The sequence below is a fragment of the Prinia subflava genome, chromosome 21 (assembly GCF_021018805.1).
Source record: "Prinia subflava isolate CZ2003 ecotype Zambia chromosome 21, Cam_Psub_1.2, whole genome shotgun sequence".
NCBI lineage: Eukaryota > Metazoa > Chordata > Aves > Passeriformes > Cisticolidae > Prinia > Prinia subflava.
Genome location: NC_086267.1, coordinates 5,661,735 through 5,689,474, shown reverse-complemented (window position 1 = coordinate 5,689,474; position 27,740 = coordinate 5,661,735). Strand labels below are relative to the sequence as shown.

The window sequence follows — 27,740 nt, the reverse complement described above, 5'->3', positions numbered from 1 at the left end:
TGCCCAGTGCTGGGGTCTGAGCCTGTCCGAGGTGCAGGACAAAGCCTGGGGACATCAAACTGCCCCGAGGGACCGAGCTGCTCCGGCTGGAGGAGAGGTGGGTGTGCAGTGCATAAATTAACATCTCCCTCAGCACTGCCGAGTCCTCCTGGCTCCGGGAGAGGCACTTAAAGCTGTTCCGTGACTGAAACTCAATGTTCTTCCAGCTCTGTGTTTGATAACAATATTTTTCTTTCAAGCCAGCGCTGCCTTAGTGGAGAAGAGCTCTTGGCTGGAGGTCTGGAGCCCCATCTGAGGCAGGTTTTTCCTTCAAGACTCCCCTCTCAATCAGCCTTTCTGTCCTCATCTGCGGGCTCTAAAAAAGACACTCTGAGAATTCGGGCACTCGAGGCATCGATCAGTTGAGTTTCTCCGTTCAAACCAAAACAAAGCTGCATTTGCATCTCTTGGGAGCTCCAAAGGCAGGATTTCTTCAGTCGTGCACAGGCACGTCCCTGCAGCCAGCGGTGCTGCCGGGGAAGGAGGAACCATCCCTAGAAAGCTGCAGCGAGCAGCTGAGGGCAGCCAATTCCTCAGGAGGGAGAGCCCCAGACCGTGGCTTGCTGCTCTTCCTGCTGCCCCCCAGCTTCCCTTTGGAATTCTATCCATTGTTTCCTTGGCTGTTGCTCCTTACCCTGTCCTTCTCCTGGGGTCTGGACCACTGCTTCACTTCGTGGTGGTTTTTCTTGGTGAGAATTGAAAAGGAAAATGTTCATGAAATTCTACACCCAGACTCTGTGGCCTTATTTGTCCTGAGTTGTTTAAAAGCTTCAGGCCAACTTTAGGCTGAAAATATACAAAACTAATAAAATGCTGCAGGCTTGATTATGAAGTAGGGTGGAAAAAATTCCAATTAAAGTATTTTTCATTATTAAAATTATGAGGCTTTTCTGAAACCTTTCAAATGCCTCAGATGCCCCCAAGGAATTTTGACATGACCTTCCCCCTCCCTGGCATTTGCTGGTGGAACTGGGAGCCTGCAAAGTTCCTTTTCCTCTGGCTGGGCAGAACTGGGGTTGAGTTCACCCCACCTCAGGACGGGACACAAAAGTCCAGAGAGAGTTTTCAGCCATCTCTGAAAACCTGAGAATTTCTGAGTGAGCTTTTTTCAAAGAGTCCTGAATCAATTTGTGTCTGGAGCCTGGAGATGCCTCAAAGCAGCACAAGCTGCCAGACCCCTCCAAGCCAGCCTGAGGGCTGTGTGATCCTGCAAATGCTCCATAACCCGAGCACACCAGGACCTTGCACATCCCCAGCCCAGTTTGATGGGAGAGGGGCTGGTGTTCACTTTGGTGGGAGTTTGTCACCTCCCCGGGCAGTTTCCCAGGCAGAGGGCCCAGCCTGCTCTCCCAGCATCTCATTTTTCACGCTGAGGACAGCCCGTGACAGATGACGTGGAGCATCCCCAGTGACACATTCCAAGGGGGTGATGTTGCCCTTCTGGATTCCTTTCGCCCCCTCCCCTGGGGTTTTTTTTGTGTTTTTTTTTTATTTCCTTACATAAAGCTGACAACTGCAGATTTGCCCTCTGTTGCTCACACAGTTAAAGAGAAGAGTTCATGTCCACCCCAGCTTGTTTCACTTTGCTGCTGTTCCTCCGCCAGCCCAAATTTCAGCTGCAGTAACACGATCCCACTTGGCAGAGCCTGAGAGAATCTTTGGCACATTGGAAAGAGGCTTAATGTAAAGTCTACTCTTTTTTTTTTTTTTTTCCCTCTTTTTTAATTTTTTTTAGAGCTTTTTGAAACTCCCCTGCTTGTGCACAGCTCTGGCAGTAGCTGCAGGGCTGCTCACAAACGCTCCAAATGTGAGCTCAGGGATCACAGATGCGCTCTGTGCAGGGAATGTCTTGAGTGCCTGTCCCAAAAACTCCTCCAGAAACTCCTCCAGAACGACATGGACCGGGCTGAGCGACTTTGTGCAGGCAGGAGGAGAAGCTCCCTGGCCCTGGACAGGAAGAGGAGCAGTGGCTGGAGGACCACGGTGGGGTTTTTGTGCCTGTGCCCTGTGCTGGCTTTGCTGGCGGTTGTGGAATATCCAGCTGGAGCTGCAGTTCAGGAAATTCAGGTGAGGAGGAGGGAGCTGATCCTCAAATGCCCGGGAGGGGAGTGGGGTGTCAAAGAGAGGTGCAGGTGTGTTCTGCTTGGAGGCTGGAATCTAAAGATCCAAAAATCTAAATATCCAAATATATAAATATCCAGATATTTAAATATCCAAATAGCTAGATAAAGATCTAAATAGAAAAGTATATCTAATAAGTCTACAGATAAATAGATCTGAATAGATAAATAGATCTGGATAGATAAATAGATCTCACTAGAGCTATAGACAAATAGATCTAAATAGATGAATATCTTAACTAGATAAATGTTTAAATATGTAAATAGATAAATAGAACTCACTAGAGCTATAGACAAATAGATCTAAATAGATGAATATCTAACTAGATAAATGTTTGAATATGTAAATAGATAAATAGATCTCACTAGAGCTATAGACAAATTGATCTAAATAGATCTATGGATAAAAAAATCTAGATAAATATATAAGTAGATATATTTCTAGCTAAATAGATAAATAGAAATAAATAGAAAATATTTATTTTCTAAATAGATAAATAGAAATAAATCTGTAAATGAATCTAAATAGAACAATGGATCTGTAGATGAAAAAGATCTAAATAGATAAACATTGGTAAACGTGTGCAGCCTGGAGCAGCAGCAGGGGCTCTCAGGGGCTCTCAGGGCTCTGGGGGGCTCTCAGGAGCTCCCGGGGGCTCTCGAGGGCTCTGGGGGGCTCTCAGGGGCTCTCAGGGGCTCTCAGGAGAACTCGGGGGCTCCCGGGGGCTCTCGGGGGCTCTCAGGGATTCTCGGGGTCTCTCAGGGGCTGCGGGAGTTTTCCCTCGCAGCTTTGGCTGTCCCGTGGATTTGCTGCTTTCCCAGCCGAGGGTGATGTGGCATTGCCTGGGTGGGAATTCGGGGGCTGAGCTGGGCTGGGCTGAGCCGAGCCGAGCCAGGCTGGGCTGAGCCGGGCTGAGCCGGGCTGAGCCGAGCCGAGTTGAGCTGGGCTGGGCTGAGCTGAGCTGAGCCGAGCCAAGCCGAGCCGAGCCGAGCCGAGCCGAGCCGAGCCGAGCCGAGCCGAGCCGGGCTGAGCTGGGCTGAGCTGGGCTGAGCTGGGCTGAGCCGGGCTGAGCCGGGCTGAGCTGGGCTGAGCTGAGCTGAGCTGAGCTGAGCCGAGCCGAGCTGAGCTGAGCTGAGCTGGGCTGAGCTGGGCTGAGCTGGGCTGAGCCGAGCCGAGCCGAGCTGAGCTGAGCTGGGCTGAGCTGGGCTGAGCTGGGCTGAGCCGAGCTGAGCCGAGCTGAGCTGAGCTGGGCTGAGCTGGGCTGAGCTGGGCTGAGCTGGGCTGAGCCGAGCCGAGCCGAGCTGAGCTGAGCTGGGCTGAGCTGGGCTGAGCCGGGCTGAGCCGAGCTGAGCTGAGCTGAGCTGAGCTGAGCTGAGCTGAGCTGAGCTGAGCTGAGCTGGGCTGAGCCGAGCTGAGCCGAGCTGAGCTGAGCTGAGCTGAGCTGGGCTGAGCCGAGCTGAGCTGAGCTGAGCTGAGCTGAGCTGAGCTGAGCTGAGCCGGGCTGAGCTGGGCTGAGCTGAGCCGAGCTGAGCCGAGCCGAGCTGAGCTGGGCTGAGCCTCCCCTGCTGCAGGACCCGAGCGGGGTCTGCAGGAACCTCAGCTCCTCTCTTGGGGCTCCGATTGAACCCAAGGGGGGCCAGGGCAGGGCTCTGCAACCCCCCAATTTCATCTTCACTTTCTCCTTTAATTCATTTCAGCCTTTAATTTTATAAAAAAAGAATCTTGAGGTGCGTCCCCTCCTGGGTTTTGTGTCTTTGAACATCCTGGCGCTGCCCCCCTCATTTGCATCCCGTGCTCAGGTTGTTGTTAATTGCTCCTAATTCAGTGATGCTGCTTGGCTTGAGGGGAAGTGCATGGCTGGGAGGGAGAAGGGAATTAATTACAGTCATTAGAGCTCAGTGAAGTAAATTAATGGACGTCTTGAGTGCGCAGGGTGAGTAATTCAGATCAGGGTTGTTGGCTGGTGTCTCCATTCATATATATATATAATATTTGCAGTATATTTATAGTATATTTTTAAATTATATTTATATTTTTATTTTTATGCTCATATTTTATATTTTTATATACAATTTATATTATTTGAATATATTTTATATCATTTGTACACAGTGTATATTATTATATACATTATGTATATTTTATATATTATTTATCTAAAATTTGCATTGAATTTGACATAATTTATGTCATTTAATAGGGTATAGATAAATATTATATTATAAATATAAAGATTATAGATAAAAATTATATCGTTATATATTATAGGATAGTATGTTTAATAAGTTATATGAGTATTTACATATAAATATAAATATAAATATAAATATAAATATAAATATAAATATAAATATAAATATAAATATAAATATAAACAGTTCTGTGTGGCCCAGAATTTTGGCTCTTTGGCTTGCAGACAGATCCTTTGATCCAAACTGTTCAGCCCCTCCAGCTGCAGCTTCTGTACCCCGGTCACTGTCCCTGGCTCTTGGGGAGTGCCTTGGTGCTCTGGAGCCCAGAAATTTTCAGTGTCTCAGCCCCAAAAAGGGGAGACAGAGCTGGAAAACTTCCAAAAAACCACCTTGGGCCCCATTCATTTCCCTCCAGGTACCGAAGGGCTTTTCTAGCTGGAGTCAGACGTGTCACAAAATCCAGTGTCCTTTGCTGTTCCATGCTTTGAAGGCATCCAGGGCTTTCCAGGGCTTCTGTTCGCTTTGAAGGCATTTCAGAGCTCTCTGGAAGAGCTCCCTGCACAAAGAATTGCCTGTTTTAGTCATTTCTCCAGATTTACATTTCTTCTGTGGCGAAGAGAGGAGGAAATGAGAACGTTCCAGGCAGAGCTGCAGCATTTGCTGTGGCCAGGAGCCTCCTGAGGCCTCATTTCTGTTCTCCAAGAGGAGAGGGGCTGCTTTTGGTGATGCAGGACCTGTCCCATCTCCTGGATCTCCCTCAGGCAGGACTTGTGGTGCTCCCCAGCCCCCAGGGGAGGTTTTTTATTCCTCACTCTGATCCCTTGGAGTGGCTGCTTAGAACAGAGGTTGGATGAGGTTAAGAGAATAAAATTGGGATTTATCAGAGCCCTTCAACAGGTGCACCTCAAAAAACCCCCAAGGGGCTACACCCAGGATGGCCACAAGTTTTTGACACAATTATAAATTATTCACACAATTATTTTCACACAATTTTAAGTTTGGTCCATTTACATATCAGAGGTTAATCCTCTAATTACAGCTTCAGGTAATGAAGTCATTTACCCCCAGTTTGCTCCCCCCCAACTCACTTTTGTTTTTACTTTTGGGACCTGAGGCTGGGGGGTGTCCTTGGATCTCAGGCTGGAGGAATTGTTTCGTCTGTCAAAATGGGAAGACAGCAGCAAACACTTTTAGTTTTGCACTAAAGCACGACAGGATCTGAAAAGCAGAAAGGCTGGAATCTTAAGGCCTCAGCTGTCCTGGAGTGTGTCCCATCTCCTCCCAGCTCCTGTTTTGTCTTTAAGGAAGATGTCCCAGGCTCAGCTCTGCTGGTCCCGGCTCCCGCGCGGCGCAGGCGCTACACCATCACCCCGGGCCACCTCAAATGGGACCACTTCAACCTCACCTACAAGTAAGGAAGGCCTCAATCTGCCCCAAAAGGGACCCTGAGGGCATTTCCCTGAGGCCATTTCCCTGGGCACCTTTTCCCTGAGGGCATTTCCCTGAGGGCATTTCCCTGAGGGGATTTCCCTGGGGGGCATTTCCCTGAGGGCATTTCCCTGAGGGCATTTTCCTGGGCGCCATTTCCCTGACGGACATTTCCCTGAGGGGCATTTCCCTGAGGGGCATTTCCCTGGGCGCCATTTCCTGAGGGGATTTCCCTGGAAGCATTTCCCTGAGGGGCATTTCCCTGAGGGGCATTTCCCTGGGCACCTTTTCCCTGAGGGGCATTTCCCTGGGCGCCATTTCCCTGGGCGCCATTTCCTGAGGGGATTTCCCTGGAAGCATTTTCCTGAGGGCATTTCCCTGGGGGCATTTCCCTGAGGGACATTTCCCTGGGCGCCATTTCCCTGGGTGCCATTTCCCTGAGGCCATTTCCCTGGGTGCCATTTCCCTGAGGCCATTTCCCTGAGGCCATTTCCCTGAGGGACATTTCCCTGAGGCCATTTCCCTGGGTGCCATTTCCCTGAGGCTATTTCCTGAGGCCATTTCCCTGAGGGACATTTCCCTGAGGGGCATTTCCCTGAAGGCATTTCTCTGCGGGACATTTCCCTGAGGCCATTTCCCCGAGGCTCCCGTGTGTCCCTGCAGGATCCTGTCCTTCCCCAGGAACCTCCTGAGTGCCAGGGACACGCGCCGGGGGCTGGCGGCCGCGTTCCGCATGTGGAGCGAGGTGTCCCCGTTCAGCTTCAGGGAGGTCCCACGGCACCTCCCCAGCGACCTCAAAATCGGTGAGTGCCCCCAGGGCATCCTGCACCGGGCAGGGAGCTGGGGGCTGGGTTAATTCCAGAAATTCTGGTGTGTAATCCAGGGCTGGGATGCAGGAGAGCACTCCTGTGCTGGGTGGAGTTGTGGAAAAGGTTTGGGCTGTGCTCTGCCTTTAGCCAGGCAGAGAAAAACCATTTTTGTCTGCTGAAGGAAATAATAATGTCACAGTGAACACTTCCTGGGAATCTGGTGGCTGAGAAGCTTCAGGCATTTGCCAAGAATGAACCCTCAAATTCTGCTGCTGGGGTGGGATCCCACAGGGGAAAGCCAAGGGAGAATAAAAATCAAGAGATGGAGAAAGCCACAGGAGATGGGGAAACTGAATGCTGGGAGGTGGAGTGACCCAGCCAGGCTCAGGTGAGGGATTCTGGTCATTGCTGGGTTCAGTCTCCCTTTTGCTGATCCCACTGGAGCAGTCACTGCTCCATCCCTTCCCTCCTCCCCTCCATGGCCAGCAGATTCACCCTCATTTCACAACATCCCTCTGGTGCTCCAGGACGTGAGGAGACACCCAGGGGTCTCGGGGAGCTCCAGGTGCCCAATTCCAGGGGTTCAGGATCTGCTTATTTATGTTCAAAATGGAACAATCCAGGGGTTGTCAGCCCTGTCCAGCTTCTCTCTCAAAAAGGTGATTTCCACCTGGTGCTACAAGAGGAGCTCAGCATTCCCTGCTGGAAAACAAATCCATTTTCTCCTTTGGGAGCAGCTCTAAATGCAGGGTCAGCAGTGGCTGAGTGCTGCCATCAGCCCTGACAATTGCTTTGCTTTTATCTTCCCTTTTGTGGAGGCTGCAAAACAACGGGGATCCCATCAGAGACCCTTCCAGTGAGCCGGGGGTCTCCTGGGCAGGCTGGTCCTGCTGGAGACCCCTCAGGCTGCTGCTCTTCCCACAGGTTTCTACTCCATCAACCACACGGACTGCCTGGAGTCCCTGACCCACCACTGCTTCGACGGCACCACAGGGGAGCTGGCGCACGCCTTCTTCCCACCCCACGGAGAAATCCACTTCGACGACCACGAGTACTGGATCCTGGGGAACACCAGGTTCAGCTGGAAGAAAGGTAACCCAGGGGGCACGTGGAATGTCTGGGATTTCCATTTCAGTCTGGGATTTGATCTGGGAAAGGGACAACAGAAGCAGTAGGGGTTTGATTGTGGGGTTGGGAGTTGTTGTTTCTCTGCCCTGAGCCTGGACTGTGTGGTGGCAGGGCCATTCCTTGCTGGAATTATTGGAATTAGTGAAATGATTGGATGGTTCAGCCACATCCTTCTGTTAAAATCCACGTGCTGGAGGCTGCCAAGAGGCTCGAGTTTGACTCCAGGCTGTGGAGGTCAAACAAGAGCCTCTTTCAGACTGGAATCTTCCCAACCCCATTTCTTCAGCTGAGGGCTGTGGGAGCAAAGTGAGCAGGAAGCTGAGGAGGGTCAGTGTTGCACTGGGTCAAACACTGCAGCTCTCCTGGAGCCTGGCACTGCTCTGGGTCCTGCTGCTGGAATTAGAAGCACGTGGAAATAACTGGCTCAATTTGGGCCCAAGCAGCTACAGAGAAGATGAACTGGGGCAGCATTGCCCGTTCTAGTGCTGAACTCTTCCCTCTGGTGTGACACCAGGAGGAACTGTGTGCTCCAGCAGGGCTCTGGATTATAAAATTGTACAATCCAGATTGTACAACCCAGTTTTAGAACCCAACTGCAGCCGGTTTTCCTTCCCCAGGGGTCTGGCTGACAGACCTGGTGCACGTGGCAGCGCACGAGATCGGCCACGCGCTGGGCCTGATGCACTCGCTGAACCCCGGTGCTCTGATGCACATCAACGCCACGCTGACGGGCAGGAAGAGCATCTCCCAGGACGAGGTGTGGGGCATCCACAGGCTCTACGGTGAGCAGGGCTGAGGAGCAGCAGCAGTGCCACATCCCCCCTCTGGTTCTTGTGCTCCTGCTTTGTTGGGAAGGATGAAGTAGAAAGACCTTGTAAATACGGTGGTTTAGATTCTGGGAGTCTGAGTTCAGCAAGCGAGATAGAAATGAGAGCAAGCTTTGAGATTTAGGGTGTGGGGTACAGGGCCATCAGCTAGTGAATAATGATGTGCCAAGCTGAGAGCCAGCTCCCTTGATTAAACAATACTGTCCTGGTTGCCTTAGGTGATGGGACATTTCTATTGGCTCTAGGTAAATGTTGTTATCTTGTATTATATTGGTTGGTCCAACACAGACTATTCAACTTGGAAAGATATTTAATGTATGGTATTCAGAACTTCCCTCTCTTATCCCTTCTTCCCTTTTCCCTGCTCTTATCCTGTCCTCTCTTTTGCCCTCCTCTCTTCTTCCCCTCTCTTTTCCCTCTCCTCTCTTTTTCTCCTCTTCTTCTTTCCCTCTCTTTCCCCCTCTGTTCCTGCTCTCCTGGCCTGCTTTAGCTGTGCCCAGCAGCTACAAGCAAGGCCCTCACAATAAACCACCCCTGCTACTTTGCTTATAGAGATACTTTGTCACCGACTCTACCTCTCGGAGTTACTCTTTCACTGCTTTAGGTCGTTCCCCATCCCAGCTCTGCGTTGTTCCTTAGGCCATTTCACCCGGATTTGCTGTTCAGCCTCCTCTAACAGCCATCTCCTGCTGTTGCAGGCTGTAAGGACAGGCTGTTGATGTGCCCGTCGTGGGCAAAGAAAGGTTTCTGTGAGAAGCGCAGGAAGCTGATGAAGAAGCACTGCCCGTCCACCTGCGACTTCTGCTACGGTACCCGGGGAGTGTGCTGGGAGCTGGGCTGGGGTCTGCACCGAGGGAGGGGGGAAAGCTGAGGCTGGCACAGGCAGGGGCTGAATTCCACTCCAGGGATCAGTGGACACGAGTGATGCAGCTCCAGGCAGCACAGCAGAGGTGGTGTCTTGTATATCAGTGCAGATCCAGGCCTGGAAGGAGGAATAATTAAACACTCATGGAGTGGAACATGAAATTGTGCCGTTCCTCTCTGGTTTAGCTGAGCCAGGGAATAGCAAGGCAGAGAGAGGGGCTGCAGAGCAGCTCTGAGGCAGGGATGGGACAGAAACAAGAGAAAAACACCTCCAGCACAGCTGGGCTGGAGCTGCTCCCCAGAACGGGATATAAGGGATGTTAATCACCTTAGCCAGCCTCAGTTCATGGATCCAGATCAGGAACTCAGGCAGGACCAGCTCAGGCTGCTGCAGCTGTGGAGCTGAACTCAGATAAAGGCTGCTGTCCTGAGGATATTCTGGATAATCAGTGCCTCTTTCTTCAGCACAGAGGGGATTTTTGGGGCCACATTAATGAAAGATGCAATCAGATAATTACAAACCCAGATACTCCATGGGCTTTTCACACACTGGACTGGTCACGTCCTCCTCCACAGCTGTGAGAGGGACACGTTGGGTTTTATCCATCTCAGTTTACACACCACAAAATCTTTATTTTTGCACATCAGTCATGTTCCTTCTCTATCCAAGAACTGCTCAGGAAGAGGAGGCACTTTTATACTTTTAAGGCTCCTTAACTGATGATTTTGTGGAAGTGTTTTGGGGTGGCCAAAGCTCCTGAACTGCTGCCATTCCCTTCTCTCCCTGGGCAGAATTCCCATTTCCCACGGTGCCCCCCACACTGCCCCCACCAAGGACCAAAACCAAGACGGTTTCTGAGGGCAGGAACGTCACCTTCCGCTGCGGGCAGAAGATCATCCACAAAAAAGGCAAAGTCTAGTAAGTGCTCTGTCCTTCTCCCAGGCCTCAGCAAACTCTGCATACCAAAATCCATGAGGAAGAAGGACAGAAACAGGGAAAAGAAGAATGGAGTTTATAATCTGGAGCTCAAAAAGGATAAAATCCAATTTTTATATATAGCACAAAGCTCATTCCTACTATCAAGCTGAATTCCCTGGTTATACTCTGCAAAAAACCCTGAAATGTAAATTTACCCTTTCAGGTTTTAATTAGTGGATTGTTACTAAAGTATGGACAGGTTCTGGATGTATCTAAAATTTAGGTTGGCTTAAATCCATGAGTTGGTTTAGACTTGAGGACCCAAATCCCCATCAACTTTCAGAGATTCAAACTCCAAAGTTACTCATGATTATGCCCTGTTAATCCTGATTATCCACCCAAAATAAAGATTAAAACTCAAATGTGTTTTGGTAAAGTCTCTGCTCTAAACTTATTCAGCAAAATTTATTAGCAGAAATAACGAATACGCGGTTTAATTCCCATCCTTTTTTCTTCTGACAGCTGGTATAAAGATAAGGAACTACTGGAATATTCCTATCCAGGTTATTTATCCCTAAATGAAGACCACATGAGCATCATTGCAAATGCAATTAATGAAGGGACTTACACTTGCATAGTGAAGAAAAAAGAAAGAATCCTGACTACTTATTCCTGGAGAATCAGACTGAAGCACTGACACAGCCCGGGGAGGAGCCCTGCAGTCCCTGCTCCTGTTTCCAGTTGTTTCTTTGGCATTTTAGATTCAATCTCCAGTAGTGCAACTGAATTCTCCAGCAGCTGCTTCAGTACCTTGGGCAAGGGAGACTCTGGGACTGCTTACTGGAATGTCAAACTCGTCCAGATTTGTTTTAATGATAAAGAATTTATCAACTATTTGCTGTACAGAGAATTAAAAACCTTTTTTCTTTTGTAAGAAAAGTGTGAGATGGAGCTGCGTGGGGCACTGCTGCAAACCAGGAGCAGACTCTGCCCCAGCCCCTGGGGCAGTGGGAGGGCAGGAAAAGGACAAGTTTAACACTCCTGGAGTGTTTTCCTGCCATTTTTCACATCCTGGTGCACTGAAATAGAAGAAATTACAAGGCTAAGCCTTAATACTATTTTTCTTTCACTTGTCAGGAAGATGAGGATCACACAAAGCCTGTGTTGCTCCTCAGTTCAAGGATCCCCAGAACAGCTCTTCCCCTCGAGTGGCTTCCTGTGGTTTGAGGATTTCCTCTTATCCCAAGAGGCATTTATTGCTCAGAGCTTGGTCCTTGAGAGGTTTGAGCTGCCCAGTTTGGTCCTTGAAGGGTCTGAGCTGCCCAGTTTGGTTCTTGAGCGCTCTGAGCTGCCCAGTTTGGTCCTTGAAGGGTCTGAGCTGCCCAGTTTGGTTCTTGAGCGCTCTGAGCTGCTCAGAGTTTGGTCCTTTGAGGGTCTGAGCTGCCCAGTTTGGTCCTTGAAGGGTCTGAGCTGCCCAGTTTGGTCCTTGAAGGGTCTGAGCCTCGAGTCCTGTGGGAGATAAAGTGATTTTTCTCCCTCAGGCACCCAGGATGAGGTGAAAGTGCCACATCCAGCTGGGACAGATCTCAGGAGAGGCTGGCAAAGCTGGGAAGGAACAATTCCCTGTCCTGGCCAAACCACGCAGTGGGGTCATGGTTTAATCCCTCAGAGCTTCCCTGCTCCCCTGCCTTTCAGTGGGCTCCTGGGGAAGCTTCTGGAATCAGGAATGTTTCAGCTGTTTCTCCTTCTGAGGGGAACAGGGAGTTTTGTCTTCTCCACAGGAAAACAGCCAGACTAAGCTGCTTTCCCAGCTCACCACAACTGCAGCACATCCACATTCCAGCCCCACGGCCTTTCCCCAGGAAAACTCTCCAGAATGGACTGAAACTGATAAAATGTTTAGGATTTGAGTTAATCCCTGACTGGCCTGGTGCCCAGCTGTGGCTGCAGGGAAATGTGGTGTTTTCCAGAGCTCCCTGTTCCCAGAACAGAGCGACAGCTTCACAAATCAGGGGCTCCAGAGGATGAGATTCCAACAGGATTCCTCCTCTCCTCTTTCCCCAGAAAGGGCTGGAATGTGGCCTTGCACAACCACTAAAGCTGAGTTCTTCTCTGGATAGGAAAAAGGGCATATTAAAAAAAAAACCAACAAACTTTCACAGAAAATAAAGTATCAAGTCTCCATATTAAATCTTTTTGATTTATAAAACAATAGAGTAATTTGTTTTGCACCACTGTAAATACATTTACAGAACAAAAAAATCTGGTCAGGGAGTATCAAACCCAGCCCAGCTCTCTCCAAGGTAACAGACACAAACCTCAGAATTGTCATTTTTCTTTTTGTCCCAAATATGTTCAGACACAAACAATTTACTTACTTAAAATAAAAAATAAACTCTCTTTACTGTCACCAACATCCCACTTTGCTGCATGTGAAGCAATGAAATCCTTCACACTATTAAACAATTGAAAATGTATTTTAATTCTACAAATTTACAAGGAAAAAAAAAAACAAAAATCAAAACAAACTCAACAAAAAAACAACCCCTAAAAATAAACCAGAAACTGTTCCAGGACTATTACTTCAAGTTGTCCTTTGTCACAGTTTGTGATGATCCTGGGGTTTTCAGGTAACTCCAGTCCTCTAATGGAATGCAGCAGTTAAACTCCACATTGATTTATAAAACAAGAGCCTTGGAATCTGTGATAAACTTTGAGTTTTTTTCACAGGGAAAAACATCTGGTGCCCCTGACACGGAGAACAGAACTGGGGCACTTAAATCCACTCACATGAATGGTGCTTTTTTTTCCTTTGGGGTTTTTTCCCCCTCCTTTTTCACGCTGAGTTCAAAACTTGAGGCTGAAGCCAGGTCCTGCAGCAGATGCTCCTTGATTTGTGGTGGTGAGGTGGAAACCTGTGTCCTTCAGATCATCATCACCCTGTGGAAACCAAGCACAGGGCACTGAGCAGGGGCTGTGCAGCTGCATTTACCTCTCCAAAAAATCCAAACAACAAAAATAATCAAAGTAGCTCAAAATGAGAAACAAAAAGGAAAGGCAAGGAGAGCTGGACCTTCACTGGTCTTTGGGAAGGGAAGCTGGGCCTTCCCTGGGCTTTCGGAAGGAAAGCTGGACTCTCCCTGGGCTTTGGGAAGGAGAGCTGGGCACTCCCTGGGCTTTGGGAAGGAGAGCTGGGCACTCCCTGGGCTTTGGGAAGGAGAGCTGGACTCTCCCTGGGCTTTGGGAAGGAGAGCTGGGCACTCCCTGGGCTTTGGGAAGGAGAGCTGGGCACTCCCTGGGCTTTGGGAAGGAGAGCTGGGCACTCCCTGGGCTTTGGGAAGGAGAGCTGGGCACTCCCTGGGCTTTGGGAAGGAGAGCTGGGCACTCCCTGGGCTTTGGGAAGGAGAGCTGAGCAGTCCCGGTGGGTGAATCTCAAGACCCCAAGCAAACCCCAGCCCCAGGGGAGGCTCTGGAGCTGTGCCACACTCACCAGCACTGACTTGGGGAAGGAGAGCTGGACTCTGGACTCTCCCTGAGCTCAGGGAAGGAGAGTCGGGCTCTCCCTGGGCTCAGGGAAGCAGCCCTGTCCTCTCCCTGCCCATGGCACACTCACCAGCACTGGCTCAGGGAAGCAGCCCTGTCCTCCCCCTGCCCGTGGCACACTCACCAGCACTGGCTCAGGGCAGGAGCCCTGTCTTTCCCCTGCCCGTGGCACACTCACCAGCACTGGGCTCTCCCTGCCCGTGGCACACTCACCAGCACTGGGCTCTCCCTGCCCGTGGCACACTCACCAGCACTGGGCTCTCCCTGCCCGTGGCACACTCACCAGCCCTGTCCTCCCCCTGCCCGTGGCACACTCACCAGCACTGGGCTCAGGGAAGCAGAGCCAGGCTCTCCCTGCCCGTGCCACACTCACCAGCCCTGTCTTTCCCCTGCCCGTGGCACACTCACCAGCCCTGTCCCCTCCCTGCCCGTGGCACACTCACCAGCACTGGGCTCTCCCTGCCCGTGGCACACTCACCAGCCCTGTCTTTCCCCTGCCCGTGGCACACTCACCAGCCCTGTCTTTCCCCTGCCCGTGGCACACTCACCAGCCCTGTCTTTCCCCTGCCCGTGGCACACTCACCAGCTGGCTGTAGCCCAGCCCTCCCTCGGGGGGCCGGGGGCTGGTGCCCCTCTTGACGCGCTGCTGCTCGCTCTTGGCGGGCCAGGTGGGGAACATGGAGGGGTCGATGGGCAGGGGGGTCTCACGGAAGTACTCGTGCTTCAGCCCGTCCTCGGCCGTGATGCGCCGCGCTGGGTAGTACGTCAGGAAGCTGCCAGGGACAGGGCAAAGGGGGATTTTTATCCACCTCCCCAAGCTGTGGAATGCTCAGGAGTGTGGGTGAGGGGTTTGGGGTGTTTAACACAGTACTGGCAGCAGGGATTGGGGATGATTCTGGTATTGGGTGTAATTCTGTTAATTTGGTGTAATTCCGTTAGTTGGGTGTAATGCTGTGAGTAGGTACTGGGTATAATTGGCTTGAATTCTATTAATAGTATTGGGTATAAATCTATTAATTTGGTGTAATCCTATTAGTTGGGTGTAATTCTGTGAGTAGGTATTGGGTGTAATTCTGTTCATTGGCTTCAATTCTATTAATGGTATTGGGTATAATTCTGTTAATTTGGTGTAATTCTGGTAGTTGGGTGTAATTCTGTGAGTAGGTACTGGGTATAATTTGCTTTAATTCTATTAATGGTATTGGGTATAAATCTATTAATTTGGTGTAATTCTGTTAGTTGGGTGCAATTCTGTGAGTAGGTATTGGGTATAATTGTGTCCATTGGCTTTAATTCTATTAATGGTATTGGGCATAAATCTAGTAATTTGGTATGATTTTATTACTGGATATTGGGTATAATTCTATTATATGTACTCATACCTGGGTATTGAGTATAATTCTACTACCTGGGTATTAAGTATAATTTGGGTATTGGATATAATTCTAGTAATTTGCTTTAATTCTATTGCTGGTATTGGATATAATTCTATGACTAAATATTGGGTACAATTCTATGAATTTGCTTTAATTCTATTAGTGGGTATTGGGTATAATTCTATGACTAGGTAATGGGTATTACTATTAATTTGGTATAACTTTGTCACTGGGTAATACGTGTAATTCTATTAATTGGGTGTAATTCTGTTAATGATTGTTGCCACATCATCTAACAGAGCTGATTTTTAAGGCAGGCTCCTGCAGGGATTTGCTCCCAGAGGTGTAAATCATTGGATACCTCAGACCCTTGGATTGACAGATAAAGCTCCAAAGGGACCCAGGATAAATCCATTAGAATATTTTACAATTTTTGCTGTTTCAAGAGAGATTTTAAACATTCTGTTAACACACCAGGTACTCCTGTAACACAGTGCAACTGCACAGCCTGGGCTTGACTTTATAAACCTTTCCCAACACAGAAAATTCTTTTCCTGCCCACATATTCCCAGGGATCCCCTGGAATTTGGCACCCACTTGTTCATCAGGTCAAAGCCCTGGTCAGAGAGCAGAGCCCCGAATCTCTTGCGCAGGTTGTTGTAGGGATATTCTGTGAAGGTCATTTTCTTCACTGCTGGCAGCTCGTTGTAACCAGGCCAGATCTTTTCACTGGGAGTGCCCAGATCCTGCAAATTAAAAGATCTCTTTGATAAAACTCAGGGTGGAATCCTTCTTTAGGAGTTGGGAAGCATCCAGATAAAACAGACAAAACAAATCATGTTCTCAGCCTACTCCAAGTGTTGTAAAGCAGATTAAATAACTTTTTACTAAGGCTGAATCTCTGTTAAAAGAGCAGCAAGCACTACTCCAATGTTCCTGTCTCTAAAATCAGTCAAAAATCCCAAAACATTAAAAAATTACCTTAAAAACTTTGTTAATCTGGTCGATTTCTGACTTCCCTGGGAACAGCGGCTTCTGCGTCAGCAGCTCCCCAAAAATGCACCCCACTGACCACATGTCTATGGCTGTGGAATATTCCTGGAAAGAAGGGAAATAAAATTACATCCCAGAAAAATCAGGAAGACATTTTCCCTGAGTTGTTTGGAGGGGCATTGTGGTCTCTGGGGGTTTATTTGGGTTTTTATGAGCAGAACACACACAGCCAGTCCCACACCAGAGGTCTCAGCTGTATTTATTTCCAAGTTCCTGTGAATTATGAGCAATGCAAATGCACACAAATGCACCCACCCTCTGTCTGGGGAGCATGGAATGGTTTTAGAGGTCATTAGGAGGAATATTACTCAATATTCAGGATTTTCCCTCATGAACCAATATAAAGACCCAAGCATGCTCATACTTGGATCATAATTTATAAAATACAGTCAGGCTGCAGCAGCCAGAGGAAGAAGGAGGAGCTCACCTTTGCTCCAAGCAGCAGCTCTGGAGCTCTGTACCACAGGGTCACAACCACAGGGGTGTAGGGCTTCAGGGGAGAGCCATATTCCCTGGCTAATCCAAAATCTCCAACCTGAAAGGAAAAAAATCAACATTTCCAGCACTGCTCGTTCACCGTCAGTGCCACGATGGCCACTGCACAGAACTCTGGGCACAGCTTTGACTCTGTGTAATTGTGCAGCACAGAATTCAGCCTGATTTCCTCAGTTTTCTCCTAATTCTTACTTTTAAAATGCCTGAATGACTGAGCAGCAGGTTGGAGGTTTTCAGGTCTCGGTGAAGGATCCAGTTGTCGTGGAGGTGTTTGACCCCTCGCAGTAACTGAATCATCAAAGTCTTCACTTCCCCTGGAATGATTAAAAAATGCATTGAAGAAAACAAATCTACCTTTCATTTGTGGTTTTTTTTTTTGTTTGTTTGTTTGGAGAACAGGGAAGGGGGCAGGAAGGAGTGGCAATTTAAAAGCACAGTATAGCCTGCACCATGAAAATGTGTCACAGAACAGAAGGATTCATTTGGGCAGCTGGAATTCATCCAAATTCTGCTCAGAAATTATTGTCTCACATAGAGAGAAAGCCCAGTGCTCCTTTCCAGCTCAGCACAGGTGAAACTCCCCCAGTTTCACCTCTGAACAGCTCCACCCCAATCACACAAACTGGATTCACACCAGCCAACACCTTCACTCGTGTCAGGTTTTCCAGAACAAACAGGAAAAGTCTCAGATCCAAGGAACACAGGACATTCCAAAGCAGCACCTGGCACTGCCCAGCGCCAGCTCTCTGTGCCATTTGTGTTGGCCACTTGTGCAGCTCTGGGGATTTCAGGGCGCCCTGGCAGGCAGTACCTGGCAGGAAAGGCTGTTTCATTGTTTCCATCAGGCTCTTGAGGTCGTGCTCCACGTAGTTCATCACAATGTAGATTTTATCCATGTTACTGCCCACCACGATCTCCTGCAGCACAGAACCAAGTGAGCAAAACCTGCACAGGGTGTTTAAAAAGCATCCAAAATCTGGTTTAGAAATGTGCTGGCAAGGGGGTGGAGGCTGCCATTGGTGAAATCCTCAGAAAATGTATTTTTTCTATTAAAAAACAGCTAATTTATTGTAAAACATCAGATTGTGTAGAGCGTGATCTCTACACAGCCTTAGGAGCAGCACACAAGTGTTCACACAAGCAAGATCTGCCAGGTTTGCTGAATAATTTTATATTTAGAAGCCAAGAGGAGCATGTCAAGAACAAACAGAAAAGACTGCAGCCTTACTCTGACAGTGACAATATTCAGGTGCTGTGCTTTCAGAATTGTATTTATTTCTCTCAGGGAGGTAATGGGAAAACCTTCCTTCTCCTTTTCCATTTTCAGTCTCTTCAGAGCCACGATTTCATCTGCAGAGGAAACACATTTCCCATCACACACTTAATAAATACACATTACCAGGTCCTCCAGTGTTCTCTCACTGAGTAAATATTTAATTAACTGTGCTGTTTTGCCTTGAAAACGAGCAGCTTGCTGGTAAAGATAAATATTTTAAACAGATTTTGTTCATCACTGAAAAATGCAGCCCTAAATACCCTGAAGGAAGTGGAGAGGGCCCTGATACCCACCAGTCTTTTTGTCCTTGGCCCTGTACACCACGCCATAGGTTCCCTCTTCAATCCTGTTCAAACACTGGAATTCCTCCACGCTGCGACACCCCTAGAAAACACAGGGACAACATTTACTCCTCCAGCACCTGGTGTTGCTCTTCTAAAAACTTCAGCAACTTCACAGTTAAAATTTACCAGGAGAATTTAGCTATAAACCAGACAAAGGTATTTTTGGGGTTTATTTTTCATAGTTTCTAAAGGAATCCTGGACAGAGCCTGTGTTTCAGCAGATTAACTCAATTATTCCGTTCACTTTTGCAGATTATTCACAGAATAAGCTGAAATATCTGCCACAAAGGCAGCAACTCAGCACCTTTCACAGTTACCTTTCACATAATTAATTAGCAAAAATGTGATTTTTATTAGTATTTCTACACTTTGCTGTTGGCTACATGAAGAAAGGATCTCTTTTCAGACAGCAGCACCAAGATAACAGATATCAATGATATAATTACATTTTTACCTACATTTAAGAGGGTAATTCCCTACCTGGAGTGCAGGCAGGTACTTGGGGAGCTCCTGTTTCAGCTCGATGGGGGAGGAAGCTGGAGAATCAGGGATGTATTCCCCTTCTGTCATGGCATTGGAGTGAGGGGAGCCCTCCCCGGCCTCCTCCTCCTCTGCCTCACTCCCTGCAGAGTCCCGGTCAAACCTCGACTCTGGAACTTTAAAAGTCAGAATCAGTGGTGGAAAGAGGAGCTGCCTGGAGGAATTCAACTCAGCTTTTTAATTTCAGGCAAATAAAGGTGGTGACACTGAGCACTGCATGGGAGAGCATCACGGAGAAGGCAAATTTCTCCTCTTGGCAAAGGTGGTGCTTTCAAGAATTCAGCCACAATTTCAATTACAATTCAATTGAAATTCAATTCATTCCAATTCATTTCATTTCAATTACCATTTACAGTGTTAATGCAGCGGGTCAGAAAAATAAATCTTTACACCAGAATGGAAGAGAAAACTGACCCAGGGTGTCTCACCCTGATTGCAAAACTCTTTTGATGAGAGGGCAGGACAAAAGAACACAAAATGAAAGAGAAGGAAACATCAGCTCATTAGACTGATTCCTTCTCAGCATAAAGCTTGGAGCAGATTTCAAGGAATTTCTAAGTTTGACATGAGAAGAGCATTTCAATCTTTTAAATACTTGTAGAAATAGATTTATTTAGCTGCAAAACCTCAGCCAAACCCTTCTTTAGAACAGTCAGTATTTGCATTGTACCAACTGGGATGTGGTTTCCATTCTCCCGTTCCTCCTCTTCACTCATCTCCTCCTCGCTCACCTCCTCTGCAAAACAGAACCAGGTTTGGTTGGAAAAATTCCACATTTCTGCAGCTCCTTGGGAGGCAAATCCCTGCTGAAATCCTCTCCCATCTCACCAGGCTTCTGCACTGTCAGTGACCAAACACTTCTGTTTCACAGCAAATGCTTCCAACAGGGAACACAACTCCTGCCAATCCTCTGGGAATTGGGATGTGGGCAGGGAAATTCATTACGAATATTTGCTTATTAATTGTAATTGATTTTAAAGAAAAACACCCAACCATCAGAGCCTGCTCTTGTGCCTTTTCTTTACTAATTAATGACAAGTCTGGCTGCACACAGACTTCTTTACTGAACTTTTTATGATGTTCATTCATTTAAAAAAAATTCTGAAATCTCCAACAAAAAATAATTCAAAATGACCAAGATATTTGGATTTCACCACCCCCCAAGTGCAAATTGTGCTCTGCAGAATATTTCATGTTACAGAACCACCTGAACTTCTGACAAAAATGGTTCCCAGGTTTCTGATCTGGCTTCTGAGATGAAGAATTGGCATTACCTCTACACAAAAGGACAGAATAGGACTTGTACTTGGGGTTTTTCTTTTTAGTTATCTTGACCTGTGAGGTCTCAGCCTAGCCTAGACTAAGAGAAAAGGAAAATGTTCAAATAAAACAACTCAGGATGAGGAAAAAAAAGAGAAAATCACCCAGCCCTGGAGGCCCTTTGTGATCCTCACCTGCTGATTGCTCAGACACCTCCTCAGAATTGCTTCCTGTCTCCTCCTCCTCCTCCTCTTCCTCTCCCTCTTCCTCAGAGCCTTCACTGCTGGACTCTTCCTCCTCCTCTTCTGAGCCCGATCCAGATTCTGTCCAGGAATAATCAGGCACTTAACACTAACAGTGTTTGCTCAGCAGAGAAATTAATTACATCTGTGCAATTAATTACGGCTCCTAAATTGCATTTAATCACCTGAGGAAGACTCTGCTGAGCTGGTTTTTCTCTCACTGTCACTGATGTCTTGCAAGTCTGACAGAGGATCCCTCTCTTCTGGTTTCTCCTCCTTTACTGCTGAAACCATAAAAATTAAAAACACAATGCTAATTGAGCATCACTTCCAAGCCTCTGAATTCCCAGGTGACTGCTTCACTTTCTGCTGGCATTAAATCAGTGCTGAACATTCAGTATTGGAAATTCAGAGCACTAAAAAAATATAATCATTTCACACTCTGCTCAGTGACAAACAGCTTTTCTGAATTGCAGTGGTGCAGGATCAACAGCCAAAAATATGGAATATTGCCTGATTTTTAAACATGATGTGTTCCTGAGGTCTTCTGAGATGAATTAAAACAGGGAAAAAAAGGGAAAAAAGCACCGTGGTGACAAGAAACACCAGGACAGGGTCCCTACAAACCAGTTACTGTCAATGCTCACTGCCCCAGTGCAGGGATCACCATGAAAAATCCCTGGAGGGTGATGAGGCAGGAGGTTCCCAGGACTTGCTGCCTGCCTGGACATGGAATTCCAGCTGATTCCATCCTGCTCCCAGTGGCTACACTTCTTTCCACGTTAGCCAGGCAGACACAGAGCTTTTCTCCTTCAAATAAAGGTGTTTTTATTTTTATTTTTATTTAGTTCTCTACCCCCAGAACATTCAGGTGGGACCATTTTCTGGCTTGGAAAATAAAATTCATCTAAGCAGAACTCTGCCTTAAGAATTTCATTTCTTCTCCAAGATGACAGAACCAGTGTTGCTTACACTGATCCCTGTGAGGTCACTTTTAAAGGTAGTTTAGCTCCTAACCCCAAATCCAACTGGAGCTGGAGTAACCAATCCCTTCTTAACCTGCAAGGAAATTCAACTGCAGGCTTTTAAAAATTCAGTCAGCTGCTTCTTCCACCACTGAACGGGGGCAACTCATTTTAAAACTTCTCCAATTGCTACTCCTACCCCTAAATCCATTCCATTTGTCACTTGTGCAACTCCTGCAAAACCAGCATTGCTTTAGACAAGAGATTTTTGTGAAGATTCCGGAGCGAGGCCGCTGGGGCTGGCTGAGTTGGATGAAATTTTAACTGAGCACCTGGGATGTTTAATTGAGAATAAAAATGCAACAGTGCCCCAGCCCAGCTCCTGCTGTCCCCCAAGACAGTGTAGAGTGGCAGATGCTACCTGGTTTCCTGCTCTCTCCTTGCTCAAGCTTGTCTCTCTGCTGGCGCAAAGGGCTGCGACTCCAGGGTCTCATTTTTACTTTGTCTCCATATTCTTCCCTCACTGTTCTATGGTGTGCAGAAACTAGGGAAAACAAAACCACAAGAAATTGTTACAGCTGCCTAATTAGAGTTGTCTGCCACAGCCACCTGATTTGAATGCTTTTCATTTTTTGTTTTTTTACAGGAAGAGTGGGAGAGGAACCTACTTAAATCTGGGAGAATGAAGGGCTTTGATTTATCTCAAATAAAATATGGATTTGTACTGCTTAGAAAAAGCTGCTGCCACACTTAGAAGCAAGCTGCCCTGTATGTTCCACAGGAAACACCCTGATTCTAAAGCATTAATGCCAGAGAAAGAAGTGGAAAATGTAAAAGAATAAAACCAGCTGAGGTTTAGAAGGAGCTGACAGAACATTCAGAACAATAAAACCAATTCAATGAAAGGTTACACAGATTGAGCACTATCAGCATAAAGCCAAGCACAAAAAGGAGCTGTTTGGTATGAGCTGAGCAAGAAAGAGAAAGCAAAAAAATATGGTTTGTTCTGCTACTCTTGAATAACCTTTTCACCTGATCACAGCAATGGGCTCTGGTTTTACCTCTGAGAGCTGGGACAGAGATCCTTGAACCAAAAATGAGCTGAGATTGCAAATACCCAACAAACTGTGCAAGCTCAAGAAACTGCTCAGGCACCAGATCTTCCCACCTGACTGCCACTACAGCACTTCCCATGCCTGGAGTACTTACATGACCTCTCCCTCTTTGCAATTTATTCCCCCAACTCCTTAAAACATTGAATTTTGAGGTTTCAACCTCAATCAAAATGAATTAGACTCAGCCAAAGAGTTCAGAACCACTGGGATTGTGCTGGGTGCACACAGCGGCACCTCCAGAAATCTTGTTTTTACAGGAAATCTCCCTGACAGGGAGAGGCAAAGACTCACTGATGCTCACCCTGCCAGGATATTTAAGGCACAGAACATCACCACATTGTTTCATCTCCCCATGTAAAACTTGTATTTCCTTTTCCCTCCCATGCCAAAGGCCTCCCCACTTTAATTTCTTTAAAATTCTGGTGCTGCTTTAAGTAAATAACTCTTGCTATCCCTCATCCCACTGTGTCAGCAGATAGGAAAGTGACAGTAAATATGAATATTTAGGCAGTGAGAGTCACCTTCTCTCCTGGCTTCCCTCTCCTTCCTCCTCTCCTCAGCTCTCCTCTCTCGCTCCTTCTGCTCCCGCTGTTCCTTCTGCTGCTCCCGGATTTTCCTTTCCCTTTCCCTCTCCAGTTGCTCCAGACGATCTCTGGAAAATAATTTTTGTTTGTTACAAATCCAGCTCGTGAAGAAAAGGAAAACTGAACTCAACTTCCTCATCAACACCCCTGGCTGTGCATCAAAGACAGGTGGAGTTTTTCAGCTGATCCTTTAAAAAAACAGCTTTAAAACACCCAGAGCAGGAGTTCCCCACCCTATCAGGATTTAAGCAGAAATTAAGCCAGTTCAGTAATTAATCCCCTGATACTGTGCAAATCTGGTTTGTATTTTTTTTTTAGGTTGGAACAAACCTCTAAGGCCACCCAATCTTTTTATTACAGTGAATTCACCCGGAATGTCTATTAACTTCATGAAGTGAAGGACACATTCCATCAGACAACACATTCCCAGGAACACAGACAACGTTGCCCTGTGGATATTTTTTTGGGGGGGTCATTTCACATCAAGGGAAGCTCAGAGGAGGCAGGTGCTGCTGTCCCTCCCCAGGGGAGGAGGGGTGGCTGTACCTCTCCCTCCTGGAATGCTCCCTGGCCATCTCTCTCCGTTTCTGTCTCTCCCATTCACGCCGGGCCTTGTCTTGCTCTTCTCTGTGCCTCTTCCTCCGCTCGTGCTCCCGTTCTTTCTCTTTCACTCTGGCGTGTTTCCCTTGAACAAACAGAAATCAATTTCCGAGTGTTACCACTCAAAATATTCCCTAAGCAAAACTTAGAGGGGGTGAAACTGATGGGAACCTATTGCCATGACATCTGCTGTTTCCTTAAAATGAAAATCCTGTTCTGAAAGGGGGATGGAAAGCCTGAAGTCTGTAAGATCTTGCATGAATATTTGTATAGTAAAAAAAAATTATTGTTATTGACAGGAGCATAATGAGAATATCTCTAGAAAGGGTATTTTTTCCTTAGCAGTTACAAAGATCAGAGGTCTTTCACTCAGTGAAGCCACAGAGAATCTTGTCAGGCTTCAAGGAGTAAAAGTGACCTCAGTGTCCCTGTCCCAAAGTGATTTCTGTCCTCTCAACCAGTTCACACCCCTGGCGTTCCTCTAAGGGCACTAAACACAGCCAAAGTAAAGTAAAAGTAAAGTAAAAGAAGTTTAAATCCCTCTGCTGTGCTCCCTTTGGTCTGATCACTGTTATTTCCTCTCTCCCAGACCGCAGGAGCTCCAGGAGGGGCAGAGGCACCTTCTGCGGAGTGGCTGCGGTGCCGGCGCTTCTCTTTCCTCTTCTCGTCCTTCCTGTGATGGGTTTTCTCCTTGCGGGACATTTGCTGGGGTGGTTTGATGGCCAAGGAATCATCTTCCTCTCCCCTGAAAGGCAGCACAGGGACAAACTCAGGGAGGGCACGGGGGAAATGCACACATCTCCCTGGTGTGAAAAGATTCCTGGTTTTTATTGAACTTCCACAATAACCCTAAACAAAAACTGGAGCACAACGCTGTTAGATCTTAACCAGTGCCTCAAAAAGGTGAGCTCTATAAAAAGGATTTCCACTTCTGCACACTAAAAAAACCACATTTTCCCTTCAGATAGTTGAAACCCTCTTCTCAGTGCATTGAAAGGTTGATTTCAGGAACCTTTTCTCCTTTTATTTCCTCACTCTTACCTGTCCTCCATGGAGTCCTCCCTCCTGTAGGGTGAGTTCCTGATGGTGATTTCCATGCGATGGTCTCTCAGCTCCCCCTCTTCAAGAGAATCCCTCTTGGAATCCCTGTCATCTGACTGAGGGGAGCACAGGGGAGGGGGAAAATCCATTTATTTGTACGGCTCAAAATGAAAAAAATTAAATATTAATGAAGCCTTCCACTGCTGGCTCAAAAATTCAGCCTGGCCTGGTCACCCCTGTGAAATCCATTGATTTATGACAGCAGCACTCTGACTGCAATTATTGCTGAAGTGCATTAATTTGACATAATTAGACAAAATTAAACACTGAGGAGGATTGCAGTAACTGTTGTGTGGGTTCTTGTGCAATGATTATTTTGTACACAGCTGTCCAAAACCAAACAGCAACACAAAAGTGATTCCAAATCAATGATTTTTAACCCATTCTTCTATAAAATCTTTACAAGTTGTTACTTGAACTACAAGTCCCAGTTGATTACGTTAATTTATTTATCTTTTCTGACCAATAACAAAGCACAGCACTTAATGCAAGACCAAGGAAATCCTCACAAAGCATCATATTTTTCTTAAACTTTGGAATTAGAGACCACAGAGAGAAGAATTCAGCTGTCAGGGCATGAGAAAATAAGGAAAACCACCCGAAAATCAGGATACAGGCACTGCACCCCATTAAAATGCAGTTTTCCATTAATAAAGCAAATAATTGTGTTAAATCCCAAAGGGCAGCTTACATTTTTCATACGTTTGATCTCTGCCTTCTCCTCTTGCTCCTTCCTTCGCTTCTTCTCCTGGAGAATCTCATCTAAAGTCTTCACTTTCCAAGAATCCTTTTCATCACCCATTTGAGTTAAAAAACACCCTCTGTAAAAGGAAGAGACGTTGACAAACCCCATAAATAAATCTGGTTTACACCATTTTTTTATTCAGTGCAAACACTTAATGCTCTATTTTTGAGTAAAGCCGTGCTGGAGTTGATTTGTGGGGAACCAAAAATGTTTGGTTTAAATGTAGAATTTTTAAACCCAAAAGTAAGACTCTGCTAGGAATTCGGGGAGCTGCTGGAGGGCACAGAAAATGCAATTTATGGGTAAAGTTTGGTGGCACACGTTTAATAATGACAGGAGACTTTGGGGAGTTAACAAAGCTTGGGGAAACAGGACACAAGGAATGCAGAATTCATGGGATATCTGGCAGAACTGCTGAGATATGGGAGAAAATAATGAAACCAATTCAGCAACTGTGCTGAGATCAGCTGTCACTGAGGAAGAGGCAACTCCAGCACAACCACTGACACAAGAAATGAAAAATGAAAATTATTCTTTCTCTTGCGCTAATTAGCAAGAGAAAGTATAATTAACCGATAGAAGGCAGATATTAATATTAATTAGCAAGAGAACTACGTCACTTATAGCCAAGGAGCACTAATTCCCTCGTTTACCGAAATGTACAAACAGCAAAATTTGACAGCCGGGGGTTTGATTTGCGGAATACCCCGAGCACTCAGCTCGGAGCTAACCCGTGGCTGCCCCTCTCTCGTGTGGCACTCCCGGCTTGTCGCACACCGCGGAACGGAGCCCGTTGCGGCGCCAACACCGCCCGCGCCCCGGCGGGGACAAACCCGGCCCCACGGAGCGCTGCCGGCCGCGGGCCCGCCGCCCTCAGCGCTGGGGCTCCCCGAGAGCCCTGCGGGGTCGTCTCAGGCCGCGGGTCCCCTCAGAGCTCGCGGGGTCCCCTCATGGCTTCAGTGTCCCCTCAGGGCCCCGCAGGGTCCCCTCAGACCTCTGTGCGCCCTCAGAGCCCGTGGTGGCCCCTCATGGCTTCAGTGTCCCCTCACGGCCCCGCAGGGTCCCCTCAAAGCCCCCGGTGTCCCCTCACGGCCCCCGGTGTCCCCTCACGGCTTCAGTGTCCCCTCAGGGTCCCGCAGGGTCCCCTCACGGCCCCGCAGGGTCCCCTCAGGCCTCCGTGTGCCCTCAGAGCCCACAGGGTCCCCTCATCGCCCGCGGTGTCCCCTCACAGCCCCGCCGTGTCCCCTCAGGCCTCGGGGTCCCCCCACAGCCCGTGGTGTCCCCTCACGGCCCCGCCGTGTCCCCTCAGGCCTCGGAGTCCCCTCACGGCCCCCGGTGTCCCCTCACAGGCCGTGGTGTCCCCTCACGGCCCGTGGTGTCCCCTCCCGGCCCACGGGGTCCCCTCACAGCCCCGCGGTGTCCCCTCACAGCCCCGCGGTGTCCCCTCCCGGCCCCCGGTGTCCCCTCCTCCCCCCGGCCCCGCTCACCGCCGCCGCCACCGGGCACTGCGAGCAGCCGCGCGCGACTCACGCGTCACTTCCGGCCGCCGCCGCGCGCCGGTGACGTCAGCGCGCCTCAGGGCGCGGTGATTAACGCCCGGCGGTTAATGAGGCGTTAATTGAGCCGTGGCGGGGATTAACGCGAGTCGTTAATGAGGCGTTAATTGAGCCGCTCCTCAGCGGCCCCTCCGCCTGCCAGAGGGGCATTTATTGACCCCGGGCTGTGCCCGTTCAGCCAGCGGGCAGCGGGCAGGGATGGAGGCGTTGTCGCATTTAATTACTCATCAAAGTGTGGAATTTGATTGAATAAAGCGCGATCCCAAGCGAAAGCTGCGGTTCCTAAATGGAAATGAGTGAGAGTGCGCAGGGCGGAGGTGACAGAGCAGTCCAGAATAGCGAAGATCCCTAATTACAATCCCTAATTATAATCCCTAATTACAATCCCTAAGATGCCCTGATCCCTAATTATCCATCCCCCATTGGAAATGTGACAATATAATGTCATAGAATAGGTCACATAATGGGAAATAATGCAAATTTAGAAATACAGGGAGTGCCGTAACACTCAGTGCATAAGGAATTCACATTTAAGGAAGATGTGCTCTGAGTGCATTAAAAATGTAAAATAAACCCATGTAATGATGTAAATATAATAATGTAAAATGCAAAATAAAC

At 47.8% G+C, this 27,740-nt stretch overlaps 2 protein-coding genes across 5 annotated transcripts; one reads left to right on the top strand and one right to left on the bottom strand.

The window, feature by feature from the left end:
- The first annotated feature begins 1,761 nt into the window (after positions 1-1,761).
- MMP23B (matrix metallopeptidase 23B) lies at positions 1,762-13,192 on the top strand. Its single transcript, XM_063417319.1, has 8 exons — positions 1,762-2,106; positions 5,657-5,763; positions 6,444-6,583; positions 7,514-7,681; positions 8,335-8,499; positions 9,243-9,353; positions 10,201-10,327; positions 10,850-13,192. Exons 1-8 carry the CDS (start codon positions 1,936-1,938, stop codon positions 11,022-11,024), a joined length of 1,164 nt encoding a protein of 387 aa, XP_063273389.1. The 5' UTR covers positions 1,762-1,935; the 3' UTR covers positions 11,025-13,192.
- LOC134560882 (cyclin-dependent kinase 11B) lies at positions 12,508-27,113 on the bottom strand. Of its 4 annotated transcripts, none has more exons than XM_063417315.1 (20): positions 27,054-27,113; positions 25,513-25,642; positions 24,762-24,877; positions 24,341-24,465; positions 23,667-23,805; positions 23,058-23,188; positions 21,843-21,965; positions 20,642-20,740; positions 20,409-20,537; positions 19,625-19,690; positions 18,895-19,070; positions 18,364-18,454; positions 18,023-18,144; positions 17,606-17,711; positions 16,987-17,108; positions 16,727-16,834; positions 16,228-16,344; positions 15,844-15,992; positions 14,454-14,643; positions 12,508-13,267 (listed from the first exon to the last, which is right to left on the bottom strand). In XM_063417315.1, the coding sequence occupies exons 2-20, from the start codon at positions 25,621-25,623 to the stop codon at positions 13,175-13,177; spliced, it is 2,313 nt and encodes a 770-aa protein (XP_063273385.1). In that variant the 5' UTR covers positions 25,624-25,642; positions 27,054-27,113; the 3' UTR covers positions 12,508-13,174. The 4 variants fall into 4 exon arrangements, with proteins under 4 accessions (XP_063273385.1, XP_063273387.1, XP_063273386.1 ...); XM_063417317.1 differs by having other exon boundaries at positions 18,895-19,064; XM_063417316.1 differs by having other exon boundaries at positions 20,642-20,737.
- Positions 27,114-27,740: the final 627 nt, after the last annotated feature.

What these genes read in the sequence shown, in the direction of transcription:
- MMP23B (XM_063417319.1), top strand. Translation starts at nt 1,936, where the DNA reads ATGGACCGGGCTGAGCGACTTTGTGCAGGCAGGAGGAGAAGCTCCCTG. An exon ending in CCCCAGCGACCTCAAAATCG is followed by an intron (nt 6,584 to 7,513) that starts GTGAGTGCCCCC and finishes CTCTTCCCACAG; the next exon opens with GTTTCTACTCCATCAACCAC. An exon ending in CACAAAAAAGGCAAAGTCTA is followed by an intron (nt 10,328 to 10,849) that starts GTAAGTGCTCTG and finishes TTCTTCTGACAG; the next exon opens with CTGGTATAAAGATAAGGAAC.
- LOC134560882 (XM_063417315.1), bottom strand. Translation starts at nt 25,623, where the DNA reads ATGGGTGATGAAAAGGATTCTTGGAAAGTGAAGACTTTAGATGAGATT. An exon ending in AGCTGCTGCTTGGAGCAAAG is followed by an intron (nt 16,345 to 16,726) that starts GTGAGCTCCTCC and finishes CCTTCTTTCCAG; the next exon opens with GAATATTCCACAGCCATAGA. An exon ending in GGCTTTGACCTGATGAACAA is followed by an intron (nt 14,644 to 15,843) that starts GTGGGTGCCAAA and finishes TGTCCCTGGCAG; the next exon opens with CTTCCTGACGTACTACCCAG.